Source organism: Eucalyptus grandis, chromosome 10 (assembly GCF_016545825.1).
Source record: "Eucalyptus grandis isolate ANBG69807.140 chromosome 10, ASM1654582v1, whole genome shotgun sequence".
NCBI classification, from domain to species: Eukaryota; Viridiplantae; Streptophyta; class Magnoliopsida; order Myrtales; family Myrtaceae; genus Eucalyptus; species Eucalyptus grandis.
In genome coordinates, this window is record NC_052621.1 from 3,258,770 (window position 1) to 3,282,345 (window position 23,576).

Sequence of the window (23,576 nt, forward strand, 5' to 3'; positions counted from 1 at the left end):
TTGCATATGCATAGGCTTTTGTACAAAGGATACTGGTTAACCCCATTGCCTATAATTTCCCTGCTAAATCCAACGAAATTTTCCTAACCGAATCAAGGAAAGCATTCTAGCACAGATGATACCGATTGTCTTGTTACTTTACCAATTCTAAGAGAGAGCTTGCGCAGTCAATTGCTATGCAAGGTATCGGATCTGATCTAAGGTCTAGTTTCAACGAATCTTTGCAACGACACTCGTAAAAGCTCAATCTCGGAGCATAAAGAGTTTGCTTCAAAATGTAGTGCCGAGCAAGCAGGACAAGCATCTCACAACTCCCCACGCTTCCACACGAAATTTTGGGAATTATTTTTGTGGGGATTGAAATAGCTAGTACGAGTACCTAGAGGGGGGGTGAATAGGTATACAAAAAATTTCTCGAAGCTTGCACGATATTTAAACAATTAGAGAATTTGCAACAGTTAAAAATTCAATCGCAAGACTGAGTAAGGGAAAGAGAGAATTGAACACTCGGTTTATAGTGGTTCGGCTTGATTCAAGCCTACGTCCACTCTTTTCGCACCGACAGCCGATTGGCTGGATTCCACTATGATCAAAGAGTTGTTACAGTGTTGATCTTCCTTGATTTCTAGGTGTAGATGATCTACCACACTCACTCAAGGCGTCACCAAGTATAAACACTCTCTGTATACAATTTCGCTCGCCTCTCAACTAACAATCAAGGATCTTCGACTGGAATTTTTCTATCGATCACACACTTAAGACAACTAGAACGTCTTCCTTTTATACTCCTTCATGCCATCATAGCCGTTGGCACTTACCAAAGGAATTCCTCCAATCTACCCGTTGGACGGAATCAATCAAGAAGATCATCCGAGCTATTTAAGGAATCTGATGATAGCCCATCAATCCTGTTCGCCCATACAATCGGGATCTCGGTTTCAAGAATAGAATAATCCAAGATTATTTCGTCGACCATCGGATCTTCAATCGATCTTAGATAAGAATTAAAGAATCCGAAATGATTATCCAACCAAAGAATCTATTCCGAGGATAGGATCAAATCCTCAACCATAAACCTCGGCTTTGGATTTCCTTCAACACTGGATTAGAAAGACTGTCAGTGAGAATGATTTTGAGTCTTGAGTCTTGAGTCTTGAGATTACAAAGTCTTGAGACTATAAAGTCTTGAGACTTTAACTATCGATATCCAGACTTAGACTGATAGAAATGTTTTGTCAGCTTCAAAATATTCTGGAAAGATTTCTCCAACAGGGATTAACTTCTAAATTAACACAAGTAGTTGGAGGGACGTCGAAATAACTCATCTGTTCATTGGAATCCTCATGTCAACCCTGATGTTGGCTGATGCAAACCGATCAATAAAATAAGCAGTCGCTCGACCATTTACAATACTACATCAAGTGGCTTCTTCTTGATCTATATCCACATGTGGTGTGAATCTTTACTAGGTCGTGTGCCAGAGGGTTTCAGCTTGTGTTGATCCTCGACTGCGACATTTCAACTTGTCCAATCGGGGCATTTCAAGTCCATAGAAATTTACTAAGGGAGTTTGGATTGTGCAGTAGTCGTGGCATTATCTCCTCATAATTCTTCGATCCCTCATATCATCTCCTTTTTGTCAACTATGATTAAAGGAAAATAAAATGGATCTCTTGATATTTCTTCATGTTGGGCTCTTTTCTTATCATCAGCTTAAAAGTGCCTTATTATGACTCATAAGTCGCAACCACCTTATTCAAGCAAAGATCGCCACGTCCTGACATACAAGGAAAACTTTCAAATGACACTTGCAAAGCTTTCGCAGAAATTATTTGAGTCGCGGGACATACTTTTTGAGCACAACAATTATGCTTACTCCCTTCCTCCTTTCCTTAGCCAAATCGTCACCTATGATGATGGGAAGCTTTTCGCCATAGAGCTTATCCTTGGTCTCCTCGCCGAGATGATGCGAGCTTGTGGAACCGGTGAAGGACCTGGCATGTTTAGCCATTTTCCTTCCTCTGCTATGAGGATCCTTGTTCGGCGTGGGCCCTCCGACATTGACCTCGATCATCTCCATATGTTTGATCTGGAAGGACCCTTCTTCATCGACTATACCTCGAACCTCCTCCAAAGATGCCATGTTATAGGGCGCGTTTAAGGTGTCCAGTTTCTCTTCCTCGATGAATTCCTAAAACAAGGTTTTAACAAAGAAAAAATTGAAATGTGAAAGTGAAAATCCTTTCATCATGACACACACCTTGATCTAGCATATTTCTAGTATGTATCATATTAAAATTATTTTATTTAAACATCTCTAATCTTGTAACATATGGAAAGATTTGGTTCCACGGGGAAAATGCGACTTTCAGAATCTAATAGAATTTTCCTTTTTGAAGACATGTCAATGTGTCGGGGCAACACGTTATCCTTGCTATGGACATAAAAACCCCAGTAGCTATCTAATTTGCGCATAAAAATCCTTCAATACTTTCAGATCCATGTTTTAAATGAGTGAGTGAATAAAAATCCTTCCAAATCAGCAATTGCCTCTCCAAGTTTTTCACAACGTAGTGGCTGTCTATGCTCGCAACGTCCTCATCTTTCCTCCCGTTAAGTACCAACACGAGGCGGCCGTTATCGACCATCTCTTCCCTGCGGAACTTCAAAAATTGAGCCAAGTAGGCCTCCTTCGCAAAGCTGGGGCTGGTATTCGAAATGTAGATCCTTCCCTTGTTTAACGGGAAACCGTCTTCGCTTGTGAGATCCGGTACCTTTTATTCAATTTGGTTAAGATCTAATTTCTTGTAGATTTAACATGGACAAAATCGTGATTCTATAGCTTCATCTTAGGTATGTATGCATAAGTTAAATGAGATAATCCCAAGATTCAAACCTAAGTCTGTCTACTAAAAAACTATCGAAGCTTATATGTCAATAATGAGTGCGGGACACCCTGAAAGGTGCCATAAATCAAGACGCCGACACTTAAGTCTTGCCATAACTTTAAAATGGTACACATAAGTGCCATCATCGGAGTAAAATGGGACACTTAAGTGCCACTCCGGCAAAAATCCGGCCAAATGGCTGACGTGGCGACTTTCCGGCGAGCTCGGTCCCAAACGGCGTCGTTTTGCACGCTGACGTGGCGGAGAAAATGCAAAAACAACGCCGTTTCGCGTCTACGTGTAAATAATAGTATATAAATTAATTAAATTAGATTTAAAATATTCAAAAATTTTAAAAAAATAAGAAAAATTTAAAAAAATTTTAAAAATTAAGAAAAATTTTAAAAATTAAGAAAAATTTTAAAAATTAAGAAAAATTTTAAAAATTAAGAAAAAAATTTAAAAATTAAGAAAATTTAAAAAATTTAAAAAATTAAGAAAAATTTTTAAAATGTTAAAATTTTAAAATTTTAAAAAATAAGAAAAATTTAAAAATTTAAAAATTAAGAAAATTTTAAAAATTTTAAAAAATTTTAAAAAATTTAAAAATTTTAAAAATTTAAAAATTTTAAAAAATTTAAAAATTTTAAAAAATTAAGAAAATTTTAAAAAATTTTAAAAAATTAAGAAAATTTAATTTTTTTAAATTAAGAAAATTTTAATTTTTTTAATTTAAGAAAATTTTAAAATTTTTAAAAATTTTTAAAATTTTTTAAAAAAATTAAAATTTTTAAAAAAATTAAAATTAAAAAAATTATAAAAAGTGGGGAGTGGGAGGCCGAACGGGCGGCTCCATTGCCGCCACCGCCGGCTCCTCACCGTCGCCACCTCCGCCGCCGCCGCCTCCCCCACCCCCTTTTTTTTAATTTTTTAATTTTTTTAAATTTTCTTATTATTATTTTTTAAATTTTTTAAATTTTTTAAAATTAAATTTTTTAAATTTTATTATTTTCTTAAATTTTTTAATTTTTTTAAAAAAATTTTAAAATTTTTTTAAATTTTTAAAATTTTTAAAATTAAAATTTTTAAAATTTTCTTTTTTTAAAATTTTTTTAATTTTTTAAAATTAAAATTTTTAAAATTTTCTTTTTTAAATTTTTTTAAAATTTTTTAAAATTAAAATTTTTAAAATTTTCTTATTTTTAAAATTTTTTAATTTTTAAAATTAAAATTTTTAAAATTTTCTTATTTTTAAAATTTTTTAATTTTTTAAAATTAAAATTTTTAAAATTTTCTTATTTTTTTAAATTTTTTAATTTTTTAAAATTAAAATTTTTAATTTTCTTTTTTTTAAAAAAAGTTTTAAAATTTTTAAAATTAAAACTTTTAATTTTTTTAATTTTTTTTTAATTTTTATGCGATTTGGAGCTCCGGCGAGCCACGTAGGCAAAAAATAATAATAAAATATTGCACACGTAGGATTTCCGGCAGAGGTCGCGGAGGTGGCACTTAAGTGTCCCACTCGAAAAAAAGTGGCACTTAAGTGTGCCGTTTTGAAGTTATGGCACTTAAGTGTCCCGGCGTGCCAAGTTATGGCACTTGTGGTGTACTTCTGCCGTCAATAATTGACATGATCCACCAAATAGCCTGTCAAAGAATTAATCAATCATATGTCTTGTGGTGATTTTTTTTAGGGTATCCATCAATTGAATTTGAATGAGATGATGAAGAGAATTGAGTGAAAGTCATCTTGCACTAGAAAACAACTAAATTCTATCAATTAGACCTAGCGTATGATCTATATGGCATTTCAAACTTTCATGCAATTGTCACTATGACACTCGACACAACAATCATTTACAATACTAGTACACACTTATATATAATACAATAGGATTTAGCTGAGATAGCCAATGGACGCTATAGCGGGAATGAGCGAGGTGCAAGTAATTTTTAGGGAAGAGCCTTTCATAGGAAGAACCTGGAGCTCCCATTATAAAGCACGATAAGCTTTCATAGCTCTGGGAGAAGTTCGACAAGCTTTTGAACAATGTGTTGAAATCATTCCCAAGAAGATCGTTCAGATAAAATTGGAATTCAGGCAATGGACATTTCGAGCGAGAGAACTTCTCCTGTACACTCTCTATAACAGTTGACATGAAAGTTACTGTACTAGGACCCAAAGCACAGCCTAAATCGGCCACATTTAGAAGCTTGCACAGGAAGAAAGCCTCGAGCAGAGAATCGACCGTACTCGCTATTGCTGGCTTGGCTACGGACGCAATCTTTTGCTGTAATATAAGAAACGAGGTCTATTTTATTCAACCATTCCCTAAAATGACTAGAAAAACAAGGAATTCAGTTAATTTTCGAGATTCATTTTCATAAACCAACCTGATCTTATTGAGAGAGCTAGTACGAGCACCTAGAGGGGGGTGAATAGGTGCACAAATAACTTTTGCAGAATATAGTATAAAACTTTACTTTTAACCTGAGTCTGGTTGATTGAGAAAATTAGACTCTAATAATTAAATAGAATTGCGAGCAAAATAAAAGATTTTAGGAAAGAGAATAAGAACGCAAGATTTATAGTGGTTTGGCTTAATCCAAGCCTACGATCACTCTCCCACACTGACAGCCCACCGGCTGGATTTCACTATGAATCAAAAGAGTCGTTACAATATCACGTCCTTGATTTCATAATGTAGAGACTCTGCTACACTTCCTCAAGCTCTTGCAAGTATCTAAACTCTCTTTTAAGTACAAATTTACGCTTAACAATTGAATCAGCAAGAAACAAGGAGTTCCAGACTTTGGAATTTATCTATTATGCACACACTTGAATAACTAGAGCGTCTTCCTTATATACTCATCAATGCCTTCATAACCGTTGGTACCTTCCAAATGAGTTCTTCCAATTTACTCGTTGGACAGAATCAATTAATAAGATCTTGAGTTACTTAAGGAATGTGATGATAGCCCACCAATCCTGCTCGCCCATACAATTAAGATCTAAGTTTCCATAAGCAGAACCTTGCAAGTATGTTTCGCCATTCAACGGATCCAAATTACCCGAATTAATTTTAAAACGAATAATCGATCATGAGATGCTATCTCTAGCTGTGATATCTTTTTTAGCCGTTCAAATAAAAAAAATACTCGATTCTGAATAAGTCTTCTTCGACGGTCTAGAAATTGTCAATGAGGGCAGACTTTGAATTTTGAGTTTGGCAGATTGGCGGTCTTCAGACTTTGACGAAATAGTCTACAAGTCTTCAGATTAGATTGATGGAAACGTTTTATCAGCTTCAAAACAAATAATGAAGTTTTCTTCAACAATCTCCCCATTTTTTATGGTGACAAAACTTTCCTGCAGATTTGGATACTTTTGACCTGCAAGACAATACTCAAGCAAACAAAGATATCTTATAAAAGATAAATGGATTAGAATAAAGATAGTATCGAATCTGCATCCACAGGAAATGAGTTAGTCTTGTAAAAACAACTATCTTTGCCATGAGAATATCAACATTGCTTAAGATACTGCAAGCATTAAATGATCAATCAATCTAAACCAAAAACGCAATCAAAACCAGTCATAACCAAACAAAAGTAAAGTCAAACAAAAGTTAAACAAAAGTCAAATCAAAGTCAAATATGCAAATCTGCACCAACTTCTCCCTCTTTTTGTCAGTATTAAAAAGGTAGAGACGAAATAGAGATTTGGATAAAATTAAGATTGTTTTGGAACGCGAACAAGCTAGAAATCTCCCATCGACTTGACAGTTTCTTCCAGCTTTCTTAGATCCTATAGAAAACCTTTTTGAAATGCTTAAAATATCATTTTTCAAAAGTGTATTTGTTTTTTAAAGAGAGTCTGCATTTTCTTTCAAGGTAATAAAACTTTTATCTAAATTTTTGAACTTTTCTTTCCAAACAATCTCCTGTTGCTTCAGTGTAGAATTTTCTCTTTTTAGCTCGGAGATCCTCTTAAGAGAGGTTTTGAGACTAAGACATAGTTCATCAATATATTTAGAGACTTTAGTAGGAATTTTTAAATTACTTACCTCGATTTTACTGTTTGAGTCTAAGTCTATATCCGTCTCGGAGTCTGAATCTAATTCTAATTGTGCCATTAAACAAATATTTGCATAATCATCATCACTCTCTTCGCATTCAATATCACTCCAAGTTTATGCTTTGAGTGCCTTTCTGTATTTCTCAACTTTTCCTTTCTTTTTCTTCAGCAAGGGACAATTTGGTCTAATGTGTCCCTTTTTTCTTGCATTCAAAACAAATCACATCTTTATAGGATTCATCGTCCTCAACTGATTTATTTTGAAACTTTTGAGAGCTTTGTTTCTTCCAATTGAATATTCTTCCCTTTTTGTTTAATTTTCTGAACCTTCTTATTATGAAAGCAAGCTCTTCATCGTTCATATCGTCTTCAAAATCTGTAACATCAGAATCATCATTAGATTTTAAAGCAATAATTTTTTTTACCTTTGGGATCTTCATCTTCACTGATTTGCTTCGCTTTATAAGATTGAAAAGTTCCAACCAATTCGTCAACGGAGAGTGGCATGATCCTTTGTGTTTCTCTTATTGAGGTCTTTACGTGATTCCAATCTTTGGAAAGTCCACGCAACAGTTTGTTAACCTTCATGGGTCCAGAGATTGGTTGACCTTGATACTCAAGACCATTCACGATTTCTGTAAAACGACTAAATATGTCTATGATAGATTCTCCTGGCTTCATCTTGAAGGCTTCATATTGACCGAGCAGAATATTTATTATTGTTTCTTTCACTCGATCGGTTCCTTCATAGGTGATGTGCAGCCTATCCCAGACTTCTTTAGCTATTTCACATGAAGATATTCTGTTATATTCAGTAGAAGATAATGCACAATATAAGGAATAAATTGCTTTTGCATCAAGAGCTTGTCTCTTGGTTATCTTTTCTTGAGTCATCTCGATAGTTTCAACAGTTTCTTTTCCCCTTTCTGAGACTGTTGTATCTTTAGGAATAATTCCTTTGTCTACCACATCCCATTCCAGAGGATTTTTTGATCTTAGGAATGCATTCATCTTGTTTTTCCATATACTGTATTTCTTTCCATCAAAATAAGGCAGTCTGGTGTTGCTTTGCCCTTCAACCAACCTGGAGCCAACATACTAACCATGGATCTTTAATTCTGAAGTAAAAATACTTCAATTTAAATGAGTACACAGGTTCTGATACCAATTGGAAGAGCTAGTACGAGCACCTAAAGGGGGGTGAATAGGTGCACAAGAATAGGTGCACAAACAACTTTTGCAGAATATAATATAAAACTTTACTTTTAACTCGAGTCTGGTTGATTGAGAAAATTAGACTCTAACAATTAAATAGAGTTGCGAGCAAAATAAAAGAGTTTAGGGAAGAGAGTAAAAATACAAGGTTTATAATGGTTCGGATTAATCCAAGTCTACGTCCACTCTTCCGCACTGACAACCTACCGGCTGGATTTCACTATGAATCAAAATAGTCATTACAGTATCACGTCCTTGATTCCATAGTGTTGAAACTCTGCTATACTTACTTCCTCAAGGTCTCACAAGTATCTAAACTCTCTTTTGAGTACAAATTTACGCTCAACAATTGAATTAGCAAGGAACAAGGAGCTTCAAACTTTGGAATTTATCTATCGTGCACACACTTGAATAACTAGAGCGTATTTCTTATATACTCCTCCATGCCTTCATAACTGTTGGCACCTTCCAAAGGAGTTCTTCCAATCTATCCGTTGGACAGAATCAATTAGGAAGTTCTCGAGTTACTTAAGGAATGTGATGATAGCCCACCAATCCTGCTCGCCCATACAATCAAGATCTAGGTTTCCATAAGTAGAATATTCCAAGTATGCTTTGCCATTCAACAGATCCAAATTACCCGAATTAATTTCAAAACGCATAATAGATCATGAGATGCTATCTCCAGCTGTGAGATTTTTTTTAACCGCTCGAATCAAAGAAATACTTGATTCTGAATAAGTCTTCTTCGACGGTCTAAAAACTATCAATGAGGGCAGACTTTAAATCTTGAGTCTAGCAGATTGGCGGTCTTCAGACTTTGATGAAAGAGTCTATAAGTCTTCAAACTAGACTGATGGAATCGTTTGGTCAGCTTCAAAATAAATAAGGAAGTTTTCTCCAACACTTATAATATATGAAAAACATCGAATCACAACTTTTAAGATCATAAAAAGGAATTATATTTCATGAATCACGATTGGCGACTAATCCTGCTTGTTACTCTGAAAATTAGATTGACTTTGCCTAAAGTTTATCGAGTCATATCCTCCATAATAGGCTTAGAATATAAGAAAAAAGTGAAAAATTAAGACTTCATTTGTCTCGCGAGAAATGAATGATTAAAAATAATTGCTCGCATCACTCGAAAAAAAATGTCAAAGAAAAATGCTTTTGTCGGTAACAACAATTTGTGTCTAATTATTTTCTTTATGTTCATTCATCTTTATGAGCTATACAGATAGTCACTTTTAGAAAAATATTTTCAAATCATTCTTTTTTTTTTGTTCGAAACAAACGCACCTTAAGGCTCCGTTCGTTTCGTAAAAAACGTGGTGTTTTTGGAAAATATTTTCCAATAGGTTATTTTCCAGGAAAATATAATTATTTTCCGGTGTTCAGTTAAAACCTAAACTTTGAGTGAAAAATATTTTCCACCGTTTGTTAACTAATTTAATTGTTTGGGAAAAATATCAAAAAAATTGAATTTTAATATTTTTAATTGACCAAAAAATTAGTTTTATTTTTTTATATATATATTTTTAAAATGAATTTTTAATTATTTATATTTTTAAAAAATCGAAATTTTTATTATTTATTATCTTTTATTTCTTTTTATTTTTTCTTTTCCTTCCTCCTTCCTCCTCCTCCTTCCTCCGCCGCCATAGGCTTGACGATGGCCAGCTGCTCGGCTGCCAACCAAGACGCGGTCGCCAGATCCGGTGAGCTCGCCTGAGCTTGCTAGAGGTTCATCGGGCTCTAGCGAGTCGCGAGCTCACCGAATTTGGTGGCGAAGCTCGAGCTCCGCCACCAGATCCAATGAGCTCACGGCTTGCCAAAGCCTAGCAAACCTCTAGTGAGCTCCGGCGAGGCTCGAGCTCGCCTCGGCCGGCGACGCTTCACCTTGCTCAATTTGGCGAGGCTCGAGTTCACCTAGCTCGGGTGAGGTCGGCTTCCCTAGATCAGGCTAGGCAGAGCCTTGCCGGCCTGGGGTGAGGCTCGAGCTGGCTCGCGGCCGGTTGCCGGCCGCCGCTGTGGTCGGTGATCGGCCAAGGCCAAGGAAGAAGATGAAAAGGAAAGAAAGAAAAAAAGAAAGAAAAAGAAAGAAAATGAAAGCATAAAAATAAACGAAAATGTATTGGTGAAAAGAAGTAAGGTGAAAGAAGATATGGAAAATGTCTTTTACTTTTGAAAAGTGAAAAACATTTTCCTCACTTTTAAGGGTTGTTTTTTTCCAATGATGGAAAACATTTTCCTTGACTAATTCATTTTCCGTGAAATGAATACTGAAAAAAACCGGAAAACGTTTTTCTAAAATTCATTTTCTATGAAACGAACGGAGCCTAAAATGATAAACAAAAAGAAAAAAAAAGTAGAACATGAAAGGGGGTATTAATTGAATTGAAGTTTAAACAAACTGTATAGGTTGAAGTATGAGCGTAGCTTTGCTCTCCGTCTCCTTTGCTCATGAAGAGACTTCTTTCACGTCCATGGCTGAGATTTGATCAACTGTTATCTTCTATGCTATGGAGGTCTCATTATATATATATACCTCAAGTCTTTGATCGGCAATCATGTTATCTTTACCTAGTTTTTTTCCACTTGTATCACTAATAATAATGTATCATTGCACCTAATTTTCAGTAAAATCGCTTATTATCTTCCTAATTGCTGGCCCCATTGTAAAATGTCAACGAGGGAGCTGGAATGCGCTATTGAAAAAGTCATCGCGAACCTAAAATTTGTTTTGCTTGGATCGCCTAATTAATTAGTTCTCTCCTAAACCAATCAAAGTCGTTGCGAGCCTTTTTAGGTACCTTTGTCCCTCTGCTAGGACGATACCCTCAATCTCCTCATTGAACGTGTTCTTTTCGAGATCGATTTCGACCATTTCCATGTGTTTGATTTTGAAAGATACTTCTCCAAGAACTATTTTGTCAACTTCCTCCATGAATGTAAGTAATACGGCATAAGCCACTATGACCGAGATATAATATAACCAGAGAAAGCACCAAGATACAATGACAGATCAATATAATGATTAGCACCCTGCTATCATTTGGATTTTTGTTTTTTACTTTTTTTTTTTTTTTAATATTAGGCATGACCGAGATTCGACTTCTTGGAAAGTCATGGAATAGCTTATAGGCCCCCGGTTAAATTTAGACCTTTGTCATGTACAAGTCACCTATATGAAAGCAGTTTGTTGAAATTCGAATGAATGAACCCTTAGTTTCTTACATGTAGTTTGTTGAAATTCGAATGAATGAGCCCTTTGTTTCTAACTTGAAAATCCCCACCTAACCAACCAACTTTGCACAAACCCTGAGTCGGCAAATTTAGATATTACTAGGTAGCTCCACTGGGATTTTCTATTGACCTTTAATCCTAGTCATTTCTACTTCATCCTAAATATGAGAGAGAGATGAATAACGTAGGCTAATTGGATCCCCAGTCGAGCTTAATTATTATATTGAAATTAGACTTGATCTATGATCGGGTAGCGTCAGATGTCAGGGCTCAAAGTTCTTGTTCTAGCCTACCGATGATCAAGAAAAATATGAAGAAATTCTCATGTTCGAACAAGCCTAATTATTTGTTTGGGCCGGAGAACAAATTACTTTGTCGAAATCCGTTTATTTGCGATTTGGTCTGAACAGGACCATGGCCGTGGTTCATGCCAATGATGAAATGACCGAACACGCCTTGCAAATCACGGTGGCCACAACCCTGATCGAACCCATGATCCCTCGGTCAGGGTATCAACGGTTTGGATTGGAATTTCAGCGTGATTTGTCATGCTTATGATGAATTGACCAAACTCGCCTTGCAAACGACAGTGGCAACAACCCCGATCAAACCCATGAATCATGATCACTCCCGAGGCTTACAAGCTGAAATACCAAAATCGAGAAGGACGGTGTCCAATCGATCTTAGTTCAGTAGGAAATCGAACGATTTTTCTGGTGTTTCTCGGAAATAATGTGACTTCGCTAGAGCAATGCCCATCCCGTGTTCTCTTCTCCAACTTTAAATTTAATAAAGAAAAGAAGGTGTCATAATAAATATGACATCGAATGCTTACATCTTATGACAAAAAGAAGGAAACAAGTCACAAGTTTTATTGCTATTTATTCTTGTTCTTCCTTCTCCATACATATGACGAAAAGCACGATTTGGCTTTGTTGTGTTCTTCATAAAAACAAATACCCTCTCAAATAGAATGCCCTAAGCAAATTACTTATCGCATGCCTAGAGTTCATATTCTGTAGAGAGTTCTAATTGTCTTGCTAGAGACTTCCATTCGATTAATCCTACATTTTACAATAAACAGCTATCGTTATTTGTAATATTAAGTGATGCTTGGCTACTTTTGTCACACTCCTAAATGCATGTTTTCTCTAACCTCATCAAGACTCCAAATATGAATTTGCAAGTTGGTTTAAGTGCATTCTCTATCTGTTTCTTTTTCTTACGAGACATGGACACCATTGAGATCAACTCACTCGACTGTTCACTCAACCATTGTTTGCCATTGAATACAAGAAAGAAGATCGAGCACGACTTGAATGTGAGTTTGTCTATCTTAATTAGGATGTAAGTCCAAAACATTGTCGAATTCTAGATGGACATGAAACATAAATGAGTACTTAATGAAAGTGTCGGGACTCTATGATTCCTTATCCTAAAGACTCTCTAGTTGCAAGCAAAAAAACCTCCGCTTAGAGCAATGAAAAATCCTCTATTTCAGCAGCGCAATCGTTGCTCTTAATCTCCCACATCTCCCCCACAGCAAGTAACTTGTGATTCGATAATCCATGGCAAGCCATTACTTTGTGATCATCCTCGTGGCGAGCATTTTCTACTCCATCGGTGATATAGGTATTGAGTGACTCCAAAATGCTAACTCTTTTTTTATTGATTCATTTCGGTTGACCACTCTAACATTGCGATTGAATTTTTTCCTTCACCATCAGAGGTAGCAAGACATGGTCCTTCACCTCCCCGAACTAGTGTCGCAAATGGAGAAAGTCTAGTGGATTTTCCTTCCGGCCCAACGGCGTTTAAGCAAGAAGACTCGTCCACAACCTCGAGCAATACTGGTGAAGTAAAGCCTTCTGGCATCCAAATTCATCCCAAAAAATATGAAGCTAATGATGCATTAAAATCCCAAAGGGATTGTCACATAATTGGACTCTTTACCCTTTTTTCAGATTGATTGGCGAGGTTTAAGGTTAAGAAATTGCTGAAGGCCATGTTTTGCAGGAGTCTCCGATTGTCACCTTGGGGATGGGGAACCTATGGATGTAGACAATGATCCTATGGACGTAGACGGTATGGTGACTCGTTAAGTTTCTTTTTTCATGTCTAGCATTTCCTTCTCGATCCTTCAAGATTAAAACAAACGTAGAAGCATAATCCTGATGTTTCTGATTGGATCCATATGCAGGATATATAGAGGCGAAGGCAAGTCCAGATCCGATTCCAGCTCCCATCAACTATGAGGAGCCTTTGTCTAGTAGCAAAGTCCTGCCAGAGGTGGGTTTGGATACGATTCCAGCTCCCATCAACTACAAGGAGCCTCCGCCTAGCAGCAAAGTCCTACCGGAGGCAAGTCCGGATCCGATTCCAGTTCCCGTCCACAACGAGGAGCCTAAGCCTCCACCTAGTGGAAGCGGGTCCAAATCCGATTCCGGCTCTCGTCAACAACAAGGAGTCCAAGCCTCTGAATAGCGGCAATGTCTTGCCAGAGGCGGGTCCAAATCCAATTCCAGCTCCCATCAACTATGAGGAGCCTCCGCCTGGGCCAGGGGCCTGATCTACATTGGACTGTATGGCGATTCAGCCTGATCTCGTGACTTGACTTCGAGTTTTTCATTTATGTCTGGCGTTTCCTTCTTGATCTTTCGAGATTAAAGCAAACTTGAAAGCTTAATTCTCATGATTCTACGATTGATCCATATGAAAATTCTGTGGAGGACTCCTTAGAAAGGACAAGTAAATAAAGCCCGGAGGAGAAATATACATAGAAGTTTTTCAAAAATAAATGAAGATCGAACCTTTTAATTAGTTTCAGAGTCTTCCCAATGACTCTAAAATTATCACCATGTGTTTGCATATGCATAGGCTTTTGTGGAGGGTATGCTAGTTAACTTAACCTCCTTGCCTATAATTTGCCGACTATTCTAACGAAACATCCTGAACCGAATCAAGGGAAGCATTCTACCGCAGATGATATCAATTGTCTTGTTACTTAACCAAATCTAAGAGAGAGCTTGCGCAATTAGTTGCCAAGCACGGTATCAAATCTGATCTAAGCTCTAGTTTGAGCCAATCTTCACGACGGCAATCATAAAAGCCCGGTCCACGAGCACAAAGAATTTACTTTAAAATAACTTCTAAACTAACACGAGTAATCGGAGGGATATGGAAATAACTAATCTGCTCGCATGAACCCTTGTATCAACCTTGATGTTGGCTGATGCGAACTGATCAATAAAAGTAGTCATTCGACCGTTTACAATCCGGCATCAAATCGCTCCTTGTACATCTATATCCACATGTGTTGTGAATCATTACTAGGTCATGTGCTAAAGGGACTCGAGCTTGTGTCGATCCTCGACTGCGACATTTCAGCTTGTCCAACCTGAGCATTTCAAGTCCATAGAAAATTTACGAACTAATTTTGGAAACTCAGGAATGCAGCTCCAATAAATTTCGGAACTCGTCATCTGGTCATGTGATTCGGAATTTCGAAGCTATAACATACAATCTCAGCGGGTGACTCCCGGTTTCGAGAAGCGAGCACGTTTGCGATTCGACATCCACCGAGGCTTGCAGTTCTCTTACGCTCTCGGGCCGCAGTTCTGGGCCGGCCCATGTTTTCGGCCCAATCGAGTTCCCCTATCGATGGTCGGGAGCCGTTTTTAACTTGATCACCACGACACCAGGAAGCCAGCAACAAAAGAGCTCGAAGAAGACGAAAGCCATCCAGGAGAGCTTCTGCTTTGCTTCAGTTCCGGTCTTCCGATTCGCTTGGGAGAAGGAAGAGAAGAGAAGAGCGGCGGCGGCGGCGGCGGCGGCGGCGGCGGGAAGTGGATTTCGAAATTCCGAATCGGACATCGATTCCGGCGACCGGAGGAATGGACGTTATCAAGACGCAGCAGGTGTCCTCGCGGCCGATCGAGAAGGTGATCGTCCACCCCCTCGTCCTCCTCAGCATCGTCGACAACTACAACAGGGTCGCCAAGGACACCCGCAAGCGCGTCGTCGGCGTCTTGCTCGGGAGCTCCTTCAAGGGCGTCGTCGACGTCTCCAACAGCTACGCAGGTTTGGGGCTTCCCCTCCCACCGCTTTTTTCTCTCGGTTCTGCGCGTCGTCCTTCGAATAGATCTAGAATTTTGGCGGTTTTGGTATTGGGCTTAGCTAGGTCTTCAGAAATTTTTCCCCTAGTGCGAGCTGATGTAGTTGAAGTAATCGCCTTTCGATTTATTTATTTATTTATTTTATTCTGAATGAATTTGATAGGAGAGAAAGGATGAGGTAAAGTAGTAGAATTGAGCTTCTGTTTCACGCGCTTGGATGAAATGTGGGGACTGATTTCTGTGATTCGAGCACCGATACTAATTTTAAGGCATTGTATAATCTGGCAATGCAAATGAGACAGTGGTCAAGGATTGCTTTTTCGCTTGAATTTCCATTTGGTTCGAGCTTGACTATGGGAAACTCAGGTTTCCTGGACGATGCTCAGTTGAAATTGAACATTGAGTGTGACCGAAGCAGAACTCCGGGGCGGCTGTCAGCTGTATGTAGTGTTATATCTTCAATTCTTTCTCGAGTATGCCAAAGGTGAAGTTTGATTACTCGGCTTTCTTTTAGAATGAGCTGAAAGAGGGAGGCACGGTCATTCCTGGAAGGGCATTTAGTGAGGACAAGAGGGAAATCATTTAATGATGTCTCATTTTCTTGCATACTCTTTAAGAAGAGTGAATGAAATATCAGATCTTTTCTCTTGTTCTCTTGGAGAAGAGGGAATGAACTGCCAAGTCTATAGGGTGAAACAGTCTGTTAATCAAGAGATAAATCTTTTGAAAATATTTATAGCAATTATTGACTCCCAGGAACCATGTTGATTCTATTACTTAAAAGAGCCCCTACATATGATACAAGGGAGTTTTTTGTCAGTGGAAATTTGGAAAGTGCAGACATTGTTTTTTTAGTGCTTGGACCTACTCTAGTTTCAGGCCAGGTTATGATGCTAAGGCTTACCTAAATCTACTTTCCTGTATGTTTGGGAAGGTTCTATTTTAGTTGTTCTATTAGGGCTTTTCTTGCTTGTCTCAGATACTTGACTCGTGTATAATTCCCTAATTAACAGTACCGTTTGAGGAAGATGAGAAGGATCCAAGCATCTGGTTTCTCGACCACAATTACCATGAAGCAATGTTTGGCATGTTCAAGAGAATAAATGGTATCGTCTTCGACAAGTCACAAGTACTTTCTTTTTCCAAATGATCTGATGTTTACTGAATGGATCGTGGATGTATTATCTTTCAGCCAAGGAGCATGTTGTGGGGTGGTACAGCACTGGTCCGAAATTGCGAGAGAATGACCTCAATATACACAGACTATTTGATGAGTAAGATCTACATAATATGTTTATCAGTTTATGCTGACCTTTCGCACTTTTATTCCATTACGCCTTCTATTTGCTTTTCTAGCTAATATGTCTTGTTCTTTTCTTGGTTGATGAGATCTCCTAATTTGTTCTTTGAGGAACAGAATAACTATCGGTTGTAATCTATGTATCTCTAAAGGATGTTTAGCTCTAACTTCATAATTTTTCCTGCTTCGTATTTTCTGTTATGGAACTTTTATTATATAATTTTGAATTAATTGCAGCTATGTCCCTAATCCTGTGTTGGTCATAATTGATGTTCAACCCAAAGAGCTAGGTATACCAACCAAAGCATACTGTGCTGTTGAAGAGGTTAAAGAGGTAATCTTCTAGGAGATTCATTCTGCTCCATGGTCAAATCAACCACAGTGTGACTATAGAAATAGTAATTTGTGACTTTGTAACACACAAGCTCCTGCATGAAACTTAATTGCTTTAAAAATCGTTTGCAGAATGCCACACAGAAGAGCCAGAAGGTGTTTGTGCATGTACTTTCAGAAATTGCTGCTCATGAAGTTGAGGAGATAGGTATGGCATGGGGAAGGCATTCTTTTCTCTTGTTCATCTGATATTTGGTAGTATCCCTCAAACATCTATGTACTGCTTTGATTCACCTTACTGACCACGCTCTTTCTCAGGTGTTGAGCACTTGCTTAGGGATGTGAAGGATACAACTATCAGCACACTTGCCACAGAGGTTTCATCTCTTGATTATACTGAGCTGTTTAGTATCAAGTTAGTTTTCATCTTCAATGATAAAATCTTTGAGACTGCGATAGCACTGAAACTTGATACTTTTCTTGTCAAGGTTACTGGAAAACTTACTGCATTGAAGGGGTTGGATGCGCGGCTTCGAGAGATAAGGAGTTATCTCGATCTTGTTATTGAAAACAAGCTTCCATTAAACCATGAGATTTTGTACCATTTACAGGTTGGTTATCTTACAGACTATTTAGGATTTGTTTGTGCATACTGGCAATTTCCTTTGCAGCTTTTCGAATCCATTTAACATGTGCTATTGAATAAATAATGAAATCAAATCTTAGCATCAGCTAGTTTGACCGTCATGATGATTTCTTAATATTGATACTGGATTCATTGAACCTTCCAAGATGTTTTTTCTGGTCGACTTCTTCTGCTCTCTTAGAATTGAAGAGAATCAGTTATTTGATTCAGATGATCAACAAATTTTTTCTTTGAGCAGTGACAACCACACATTTATCTCCATTTCCTGGGGGAATGGGGGAAAGAGGGAAAACGATCTAATTCCCTATCATCTAGTGTAAGAATCCCTTTATTGTGTGTAAGTGTAAGAGCTCAACACGATATTGTGATTGATGTTCACTGATTGATCTGTGGGCGATAAAGGTCATATCAGTTCAATATGTGTTTAATCCTTTGTTTATCATGTGCATCTTTGGTAATACTAGCAAGTATGCATTCAGAGATGTCTGCTATATTTTTCGGATAGCTATGCCTTTCCTTTTAAGTCCTAGTGTACCATTCTTTGTACTTTCTGTTCTCATCTTTTTGTCCTCGTAGTGGACTGAGAGCAACTTCCTAGGTAAGAGATTGCGAATCGCCTGGTCTATGACTAATATGGTCTGCTTACAATTATATAATTCTACGCTTCCTCCAGGATGTGTTCAACTTACTTCCAAACCTCAATGTGGCTGAACTGGTCAAGTCTTTTGCTGGTAAAGTAGAAATGAAATGGAAGCTAATTTTTTCCTTTCCTTGCCTTAATATTCATTGACATTTTCCAAATATTCCACCTTTTGCAGTGAAAACAAATGATATGATGCTGGTGATATATCTTTCTTCCCTCATTCGCAGTGTAGTTGCTCTCCACAACTTGATTAACAATAAGGTAAGTTACCATACTGAATTTTGGATGTGTTTTATGTGTATCATATTTGCTTTTTAGCTCAAGTGCTTCCTGTGAAGTGTGTCAACAAAATGTCATTGAAGCACATTAGTTGAATGGATAAGTTTTATGCGAAGCATGGTTCATAATTGGGTAGTTTTCCATGGAAATTGCCTCTGTTTACAATATCTTCCCCATGCATTTAACCTTTCTTCAGATATCCTTGTGAATAAATTGACTTGCAAAACTAAGAGCCAAGAGCTCACAACTGATGGATTAGTACTATGTTAAAATTGAAGTTTAGAACCCAAAAGTCCTATTAATGAACAGAAAGCTATGTCAAATTTTCATCTTTTGAAGGCAAAAAAAAGTTGGCGTCAACAGAGGCTTGCCGATACTCTTTTAAATACTATTTTTAAATATAGCTGAAGATTCATGGTTTTTTATTTCAGATTCTGAACAAAGAACATGAGAAGGCGGAAGACTCCAAGCCTGTTGTTGTTCCCGCTGCTGCGGGAAGCTGAACAAGGAACGGTACAAGCCGTTGACATTCAGCCGGTGTTTCTCCATCAACAGTTTGCGCTCGCCATGTCTTTCTGAGCTCCCTGCCGTGGAGAAGAAACAAAGGCATGGAAGCAAAGCAGTGGATAATGACGGCAAATATCGGTTACTGTGAGAGAGGCGTTCCGTCCTTTTGGCAGTTACAATCTTCTTTCTTTGCCAATCTAATGATGGAGATGCATTCACTGTCGGTGCATTCTCTTGCTTCCCTTTGTGTGCTGTGCTGTAGATGTTATTTTGTTTTAAATTTGGGATTCAACTGGCACTGGTTCGAATAGACGCTGAAGCTCCCTATCTTTACTTGAATTCAAAAGCTAATTTCAGTTTGCAATTAGCACACAATGCAAAGTCCATGGACTTTGACATGGCTTTGGTGCATCGGTCTGTACAATTCGGAAAATGGGGCAATTAGCATCTCCTTCCAAAACAGCAGTCGATTAACTTTTTTGGCACCTGTCTGGATTGTTTTTGCATTTTGCCTCTTTTAGCTCAATCAAAATTTCGCCAGAGCAGGCAATTAGATTACAAGTTTCGCCAAAATAGCGCAATTAGCAACTTGAAGCTGATGAAAATTTTCATGTTGCATGTCAGACAATCTTAGATTTACATATATATTTGTTTTTTCAAATTTTCGGTTATGTTTTGAGTTTTACCGATTTCTTGCTTAACTCAAATAAACATGCGATTACGATCCATTTGTTTTGCGTTTGGGAAATATTTTTGTAAAAATGATCAAACGAATAAAAATATTTTTATTGTAGGAGAAAATATTTGAAAATAAATTATTATCAATAATAAAAAAATTTCATTGATGAATTATTTCAAGATATATAACCAATCATTTTGAAAAAATAATCTTGAAATTATTAATTGTTCATAAAATAAGTGCCCCCTTAATTTGTTTCACTTTGCTTTTTCCCTACCGTTCGAGATTATGAGGAAAGCATTTTGAGCACTTGCTTATTTTTTTTAGAACATCTAAAGATCCTGGAGGAGAAATTTCCCTGCGAGTCAGATTACGTCATCCATATGTGTCATCAGCTCATTTTAGAACTGACGTGTAATTGGAATCATAATGACGAGAACGATTTTAACTACCAAATTCGATGGGGTAATAATACACAGGGATTCGACACACGGGACATGGCCAAATTTAGATAAGAAAAACACGGGAAACGATGTGAAGAAGTTAATAGAAAAAAAGAAAAGAAAAAAGGCTTCCAAAAACACAAAAAAAACAAAAAGAAAAGGTTAAAACTAACGTTGACTTCTTGCGGTCACTGTCAAACAGTCGCGCGCGAGCGAGCGAGAGCGAGATAAATAGAGAGAGGATCCGAGTCAATCCTCATGTACACCTCAGACCAGATCCGCACCGTTGAAACTCATGGCCCCCACCAAATCCAGAGATAATCCGGCGGTCCCCACCTCCACCTGCCACCTGCCACCTGCCTCAGGAAAAGACGCCGCACACCTGTCACGTCAGCAGCGCTGCGACACGTACTGCATGAACTCGACGTCGCCCTCGATCCCGTCCATCGTCCCCGGCGCCAGCAGCACCTCCAGGTCGACGCTCCCGCCGCCGTCCCTCCCCGGGAATGCCGATATCTTCCCGTCGAACTTGTTCGCCCTCCCGCTCCGCACCGCCACCGGCCTCCCCCACCCGAAGTCGTTGTCGTACATCGGGAACCGCGGCGAGCTCCCCATCGTGATCGACGCGCCGTCCGCGTTCCCCAGCGGGAACAGCCGCGGCTCCCCCTCCCAGTCCTTCACCGCCCCCGCACCGCCGAGTCCCCGTGCGCCGCCACCGCCCTGTTCAGCCTCTCCGCGCACCACCGCAGGTCCCGCGACAGCACCTCCCCCGCCGCCGCGCGTCGGGACGCTCTGGATCGCGTTCCCGAAGTAGTGCGCGTCCAGCCGCGGCTCCAGCCTGTGGCGGCAGTTCACCGCCATCCGGAACGTGGTCGTCTTCGACGCGTGGAGCTTCCTCGCGCGCGTCACGGACCTCCACAGCAGCGCGGACAGCGCCTGGAACGACGAGATCTCCGCCGTCTCGACGCGCGTCTCCGCCCCGCCACGTGGCCTGGCGAACCAGCCCTCGTGGAACGACGGCGTCGGCTTCACGTTACCGCTGGTCACGTGCGGGTCGTGCAATTGCTTCCCCATGATCTCCACAGCGTTGACGTCGCCATCCTCGGATTCGCTCCACTTCCTTTCGTTGGCTTTGGCTTTGAGCCGCAAGATCGCTTCCCGGCTGAAGCTGAAGATCCTCTCGCTCAGCGGCTCGTCCTCGTTGAACGTCACCCTCGGGCCGCCCTCGGGGATCCTGAGCACGGCGTCCGAAATCAGAACCGACTCCCGGCGGAAGTCCGGGGCCCTCGAGAACCTCCGCTCGCCGATCCGCGAGACCTCAGCGAAGGTGTTGAAGAAGTTCCAGAACGAGGTCCCGTCCATGACGGCGTGGTTCGCGGCGCAGCCGATGAAGACGCCGTCCCGCAGCTCCGTCACCTGGACGGCCAGGATCGGATCCCAGTGGCCCCGGTAGCTCACCGTGCGGTCCATCGGGAAGAAAGACTTGAAGCGGTCGGGGACGCGGGACGGCGCGAGGAGGTCGGCGACGAGGAGGTCGCCGGCCGAGGCGTGGATGAAGTCCACCCCCTCGTCGTTGCAGGAGATGAGGATGTGGCCGGAGGGGGCGGTGGAGAAGCGGCCGGCGAGGGGAGGGAAGAGGGAGAGGGTGCAGGAGAGGGAGAGCTTGAGGAGGGAGAGGAGGGACTGGATGGGGAAGGGGGGCCGCAGGAGGAGGACCCCCTTCTGGATGTAGTGGCAGGAGAGCATGGGGAGGTCGGAGACGGAGAGCTTGAGGTCGTCCATGGCGGACGCCTGCGACGGGTACACCCTGCATTTCGACACCAGAGTGGTGGTGGTGGCGGCGGGGGCGGCGGCGACGACGACGGTGGAGGAGGAAGAAGAAGAAAAATCCATCTTTGTTTTCCTAAATTCAAAAAGGAAGATCTTTTCTTTTTACAATTTCGTTTTGTGTGTGGATAATTCTGGTTCTTCCTCTGCTCGCTCTCGCCGGAGGGAGACGGGGGGAGAGAGAGAGAGTGCAAAGTGAGGGATGAGATGGAGACGAGATTCAGATGGGACGACATTTATAGGGCTCAGGGCTCGGCTCGGGTTCATGAACAGGCTGACGTGGCAGATTTTCTTTTTGTTTTTATTCTGTCACTTATACATATTTATTTCTTTATTTATAGGGCATTATTAGGAAGCTGCTGGCCATGATTGGGAAACTGTTGTTGTTTCTCCGAAATCCGACGCACCCAAGGGCTCATTAGAGGGAAATCCATTGATGACCATTTAATTTCAGTGACTTCTCAATCACTTCATTTGAGATTTGATATTAATCACCAAATCTCTATATGTACTATTGTCATCTCTCTATTTTTTTTTTTTTTTTTGCAATTGATATCTAATCGGATTTGAGCCAATTCTTTTATGAGACATTGACGTGGTATCTATATCAAAATTGAAATTCACTAATTTGACAGCAAATGAAATTTTCTCTTAGATTAAATTCTCTCAATTAAGTAAATCCATTCTATCCTTCTTTATCTAGATATATGGCGGAAAAACTGGGGCAAGCATTGACAACTCTCCTGAGCGTGACAAAAAGTACTTCAAACTCGATATTATACCTTTTGAAATTCAAAAAGAAGTTAAATTGATCTTATAACACTATAATGGGGGAGATCGCTACAATTGGGAAATCGTGTACCTGTGATAGCCTCCATTCCCTAGGTCCAATTCTTCGAAGTATTAGGTAATTTTTATATGGAAACATTTTATAATAAGAATTTTATGATTCCAATATGTCGCCATCTTATCGTAGCATGCGTTGAAAACATCGTTCATTAAAAATAAAAATACTTTTATCAGCATATAATGTTTCCTTAATTTTTTAAAAAAATTTACAAGATTGCAGTGTAATTGAGTATAAAATGCCATAAACAAAATAAAAGAGCTGTGCAATACAATACTATATCATAGCAAATTTTGAATTTAAGTAGCAAGGATGTATGGAATGCTTGGGAACATCTCTAGATGTTCAATTAATTAGAGATCTCCCATTGCTCGAGGTGCAATACAAATGTTCATTACACCCGTGCTCTTTTCTTTTTATTAATGAGAAAAGAGTTGTAACGTCCTATCAGTTGAAGAACATAATGCATGCGCCAATAACCTCTCTTGTTAGTTCCCAATGCTTCTTCGTAATAGTGGCAAAATCAA

The 23,576-nt window shown here is 39.2% G+C and overlaps 3 protein-coding genes across 3 annotated transcripts; 2 read left to right on the top strand and 1 right to left on the bottom strand.

The window, feature by feature from the left end:
* Window positions 1–12,998: 12,998 nt before the first annotated feature.
* On the top strand, window positions 12,999–13,914 carry LOC104423348 (protein TsetseEP-like). Its single transcript, XM_010035851.2, has 3 exons — window positions 12,999–13,062; window positions 13,447–13,515; window positions 13,631–13,914. The coding sequence occupies exons 1-3, from the start codon at window positions 12,999–13,001 to the stop codon at window positions 13,912–13,914; spliced, it is 417 nt and encodes a 138-aa protein (XP_010034153.2).
* Window positions 13,915–15,135: 1,221 nt separating this feature from the next.
* On the top strand, window positions 15,136–19,651 carry LOC104421111 (26S proteasome non-ATPase regulatory subunit 7 homolog A). The gene is made up of 10 exons (XM_010032954.3): window positions 15,136–15,510; window positions 16,559–16,651; window positions 16,738–16,819; window positions 17,083–17,179; window positions 17,311–17,386; window positions 17,497–17,555; window positions 17,667–17,789; window positions 18,498–18,555; window positions 18,643–18,728; window positions 19,178–19,651. Exons 1-10 carry the CDS (start codon window positions 15,324–15,326, stop codon window positions 19,247–19,249), a joined length of 933 nt encoding a protein of 310 aa, XP_010031256.1. The 5' UTR covers window positions 15,136–15,323; the 3' UTR covers window positions 19,250–19,651.
* A 711-nt stretch (window positions 19,652–20,362) lies between these two features.
* On the bottom strand, window positions 20,363–22,379 carry LOC104421112 (uncharacterized acetyltransferase At3g50280). Its single transcript, XM_010032955.3, is given in 3 exon segments — window positions 20,363–21,061; window positions 21,064–21,155; window positions 21,157–22,379. Coding segments are annotated over 3 exon segments (1,500 nt in total). The 5' UTR covers window positions 22,269–22,379; the 3' UTR covers window positions 20,363–20,765.
* Window positions 22,380–23,576: the final 1,197 nt, after the last annotated feature.

Excerpts from the sequence above, each read along its gene's own strand:
- LOC104423348 (XM_010035851.2), top strand. The coding sequence starts at position 12,999 with ATGGCAAGCCATTACTTTGTGATCATCCTCGTGGCGAGCATTTTCTAC. Across the intron at positions 13,063-13,446 it reads CTACTCCATCGGTGATATAG|GAGTCTCCGATTGTCACCTT; the intron begins GTATTGAGTGAC and ends CATGTTTTGCAG. Across the intron at positions 13,516-13,630 it reads TGATCCTATGGACGTAGACG|GATATATAGAGGCGAAGGCA; the intron begins GTATGGTGACTC and ends ATCCATATGCAG.
- LOC104421111 (XM_010032954.3), top strand. The coding sequence starts at position 15,324 with ATGGACGTTATCAAGACGCAGCAGGTGTCCTCGCGGCCGATCGAGAAG. Across the intron at positions 16,652-16,737 it reads CATGTTCAAGAGAATAAATG|CCAAGGAGCATGTTGTGGGG; the intron begins GTATCGTCTTCG and ends ATTATCTTTCAG. Across the intron at positions 17,387-17,496 it reads TCATGAAGTTGAGGAGATAG|GTGTTGAGCACTTGCTTAGG; the intron begins GTATGGCATGGG and ends GCTCTTTCTCAG.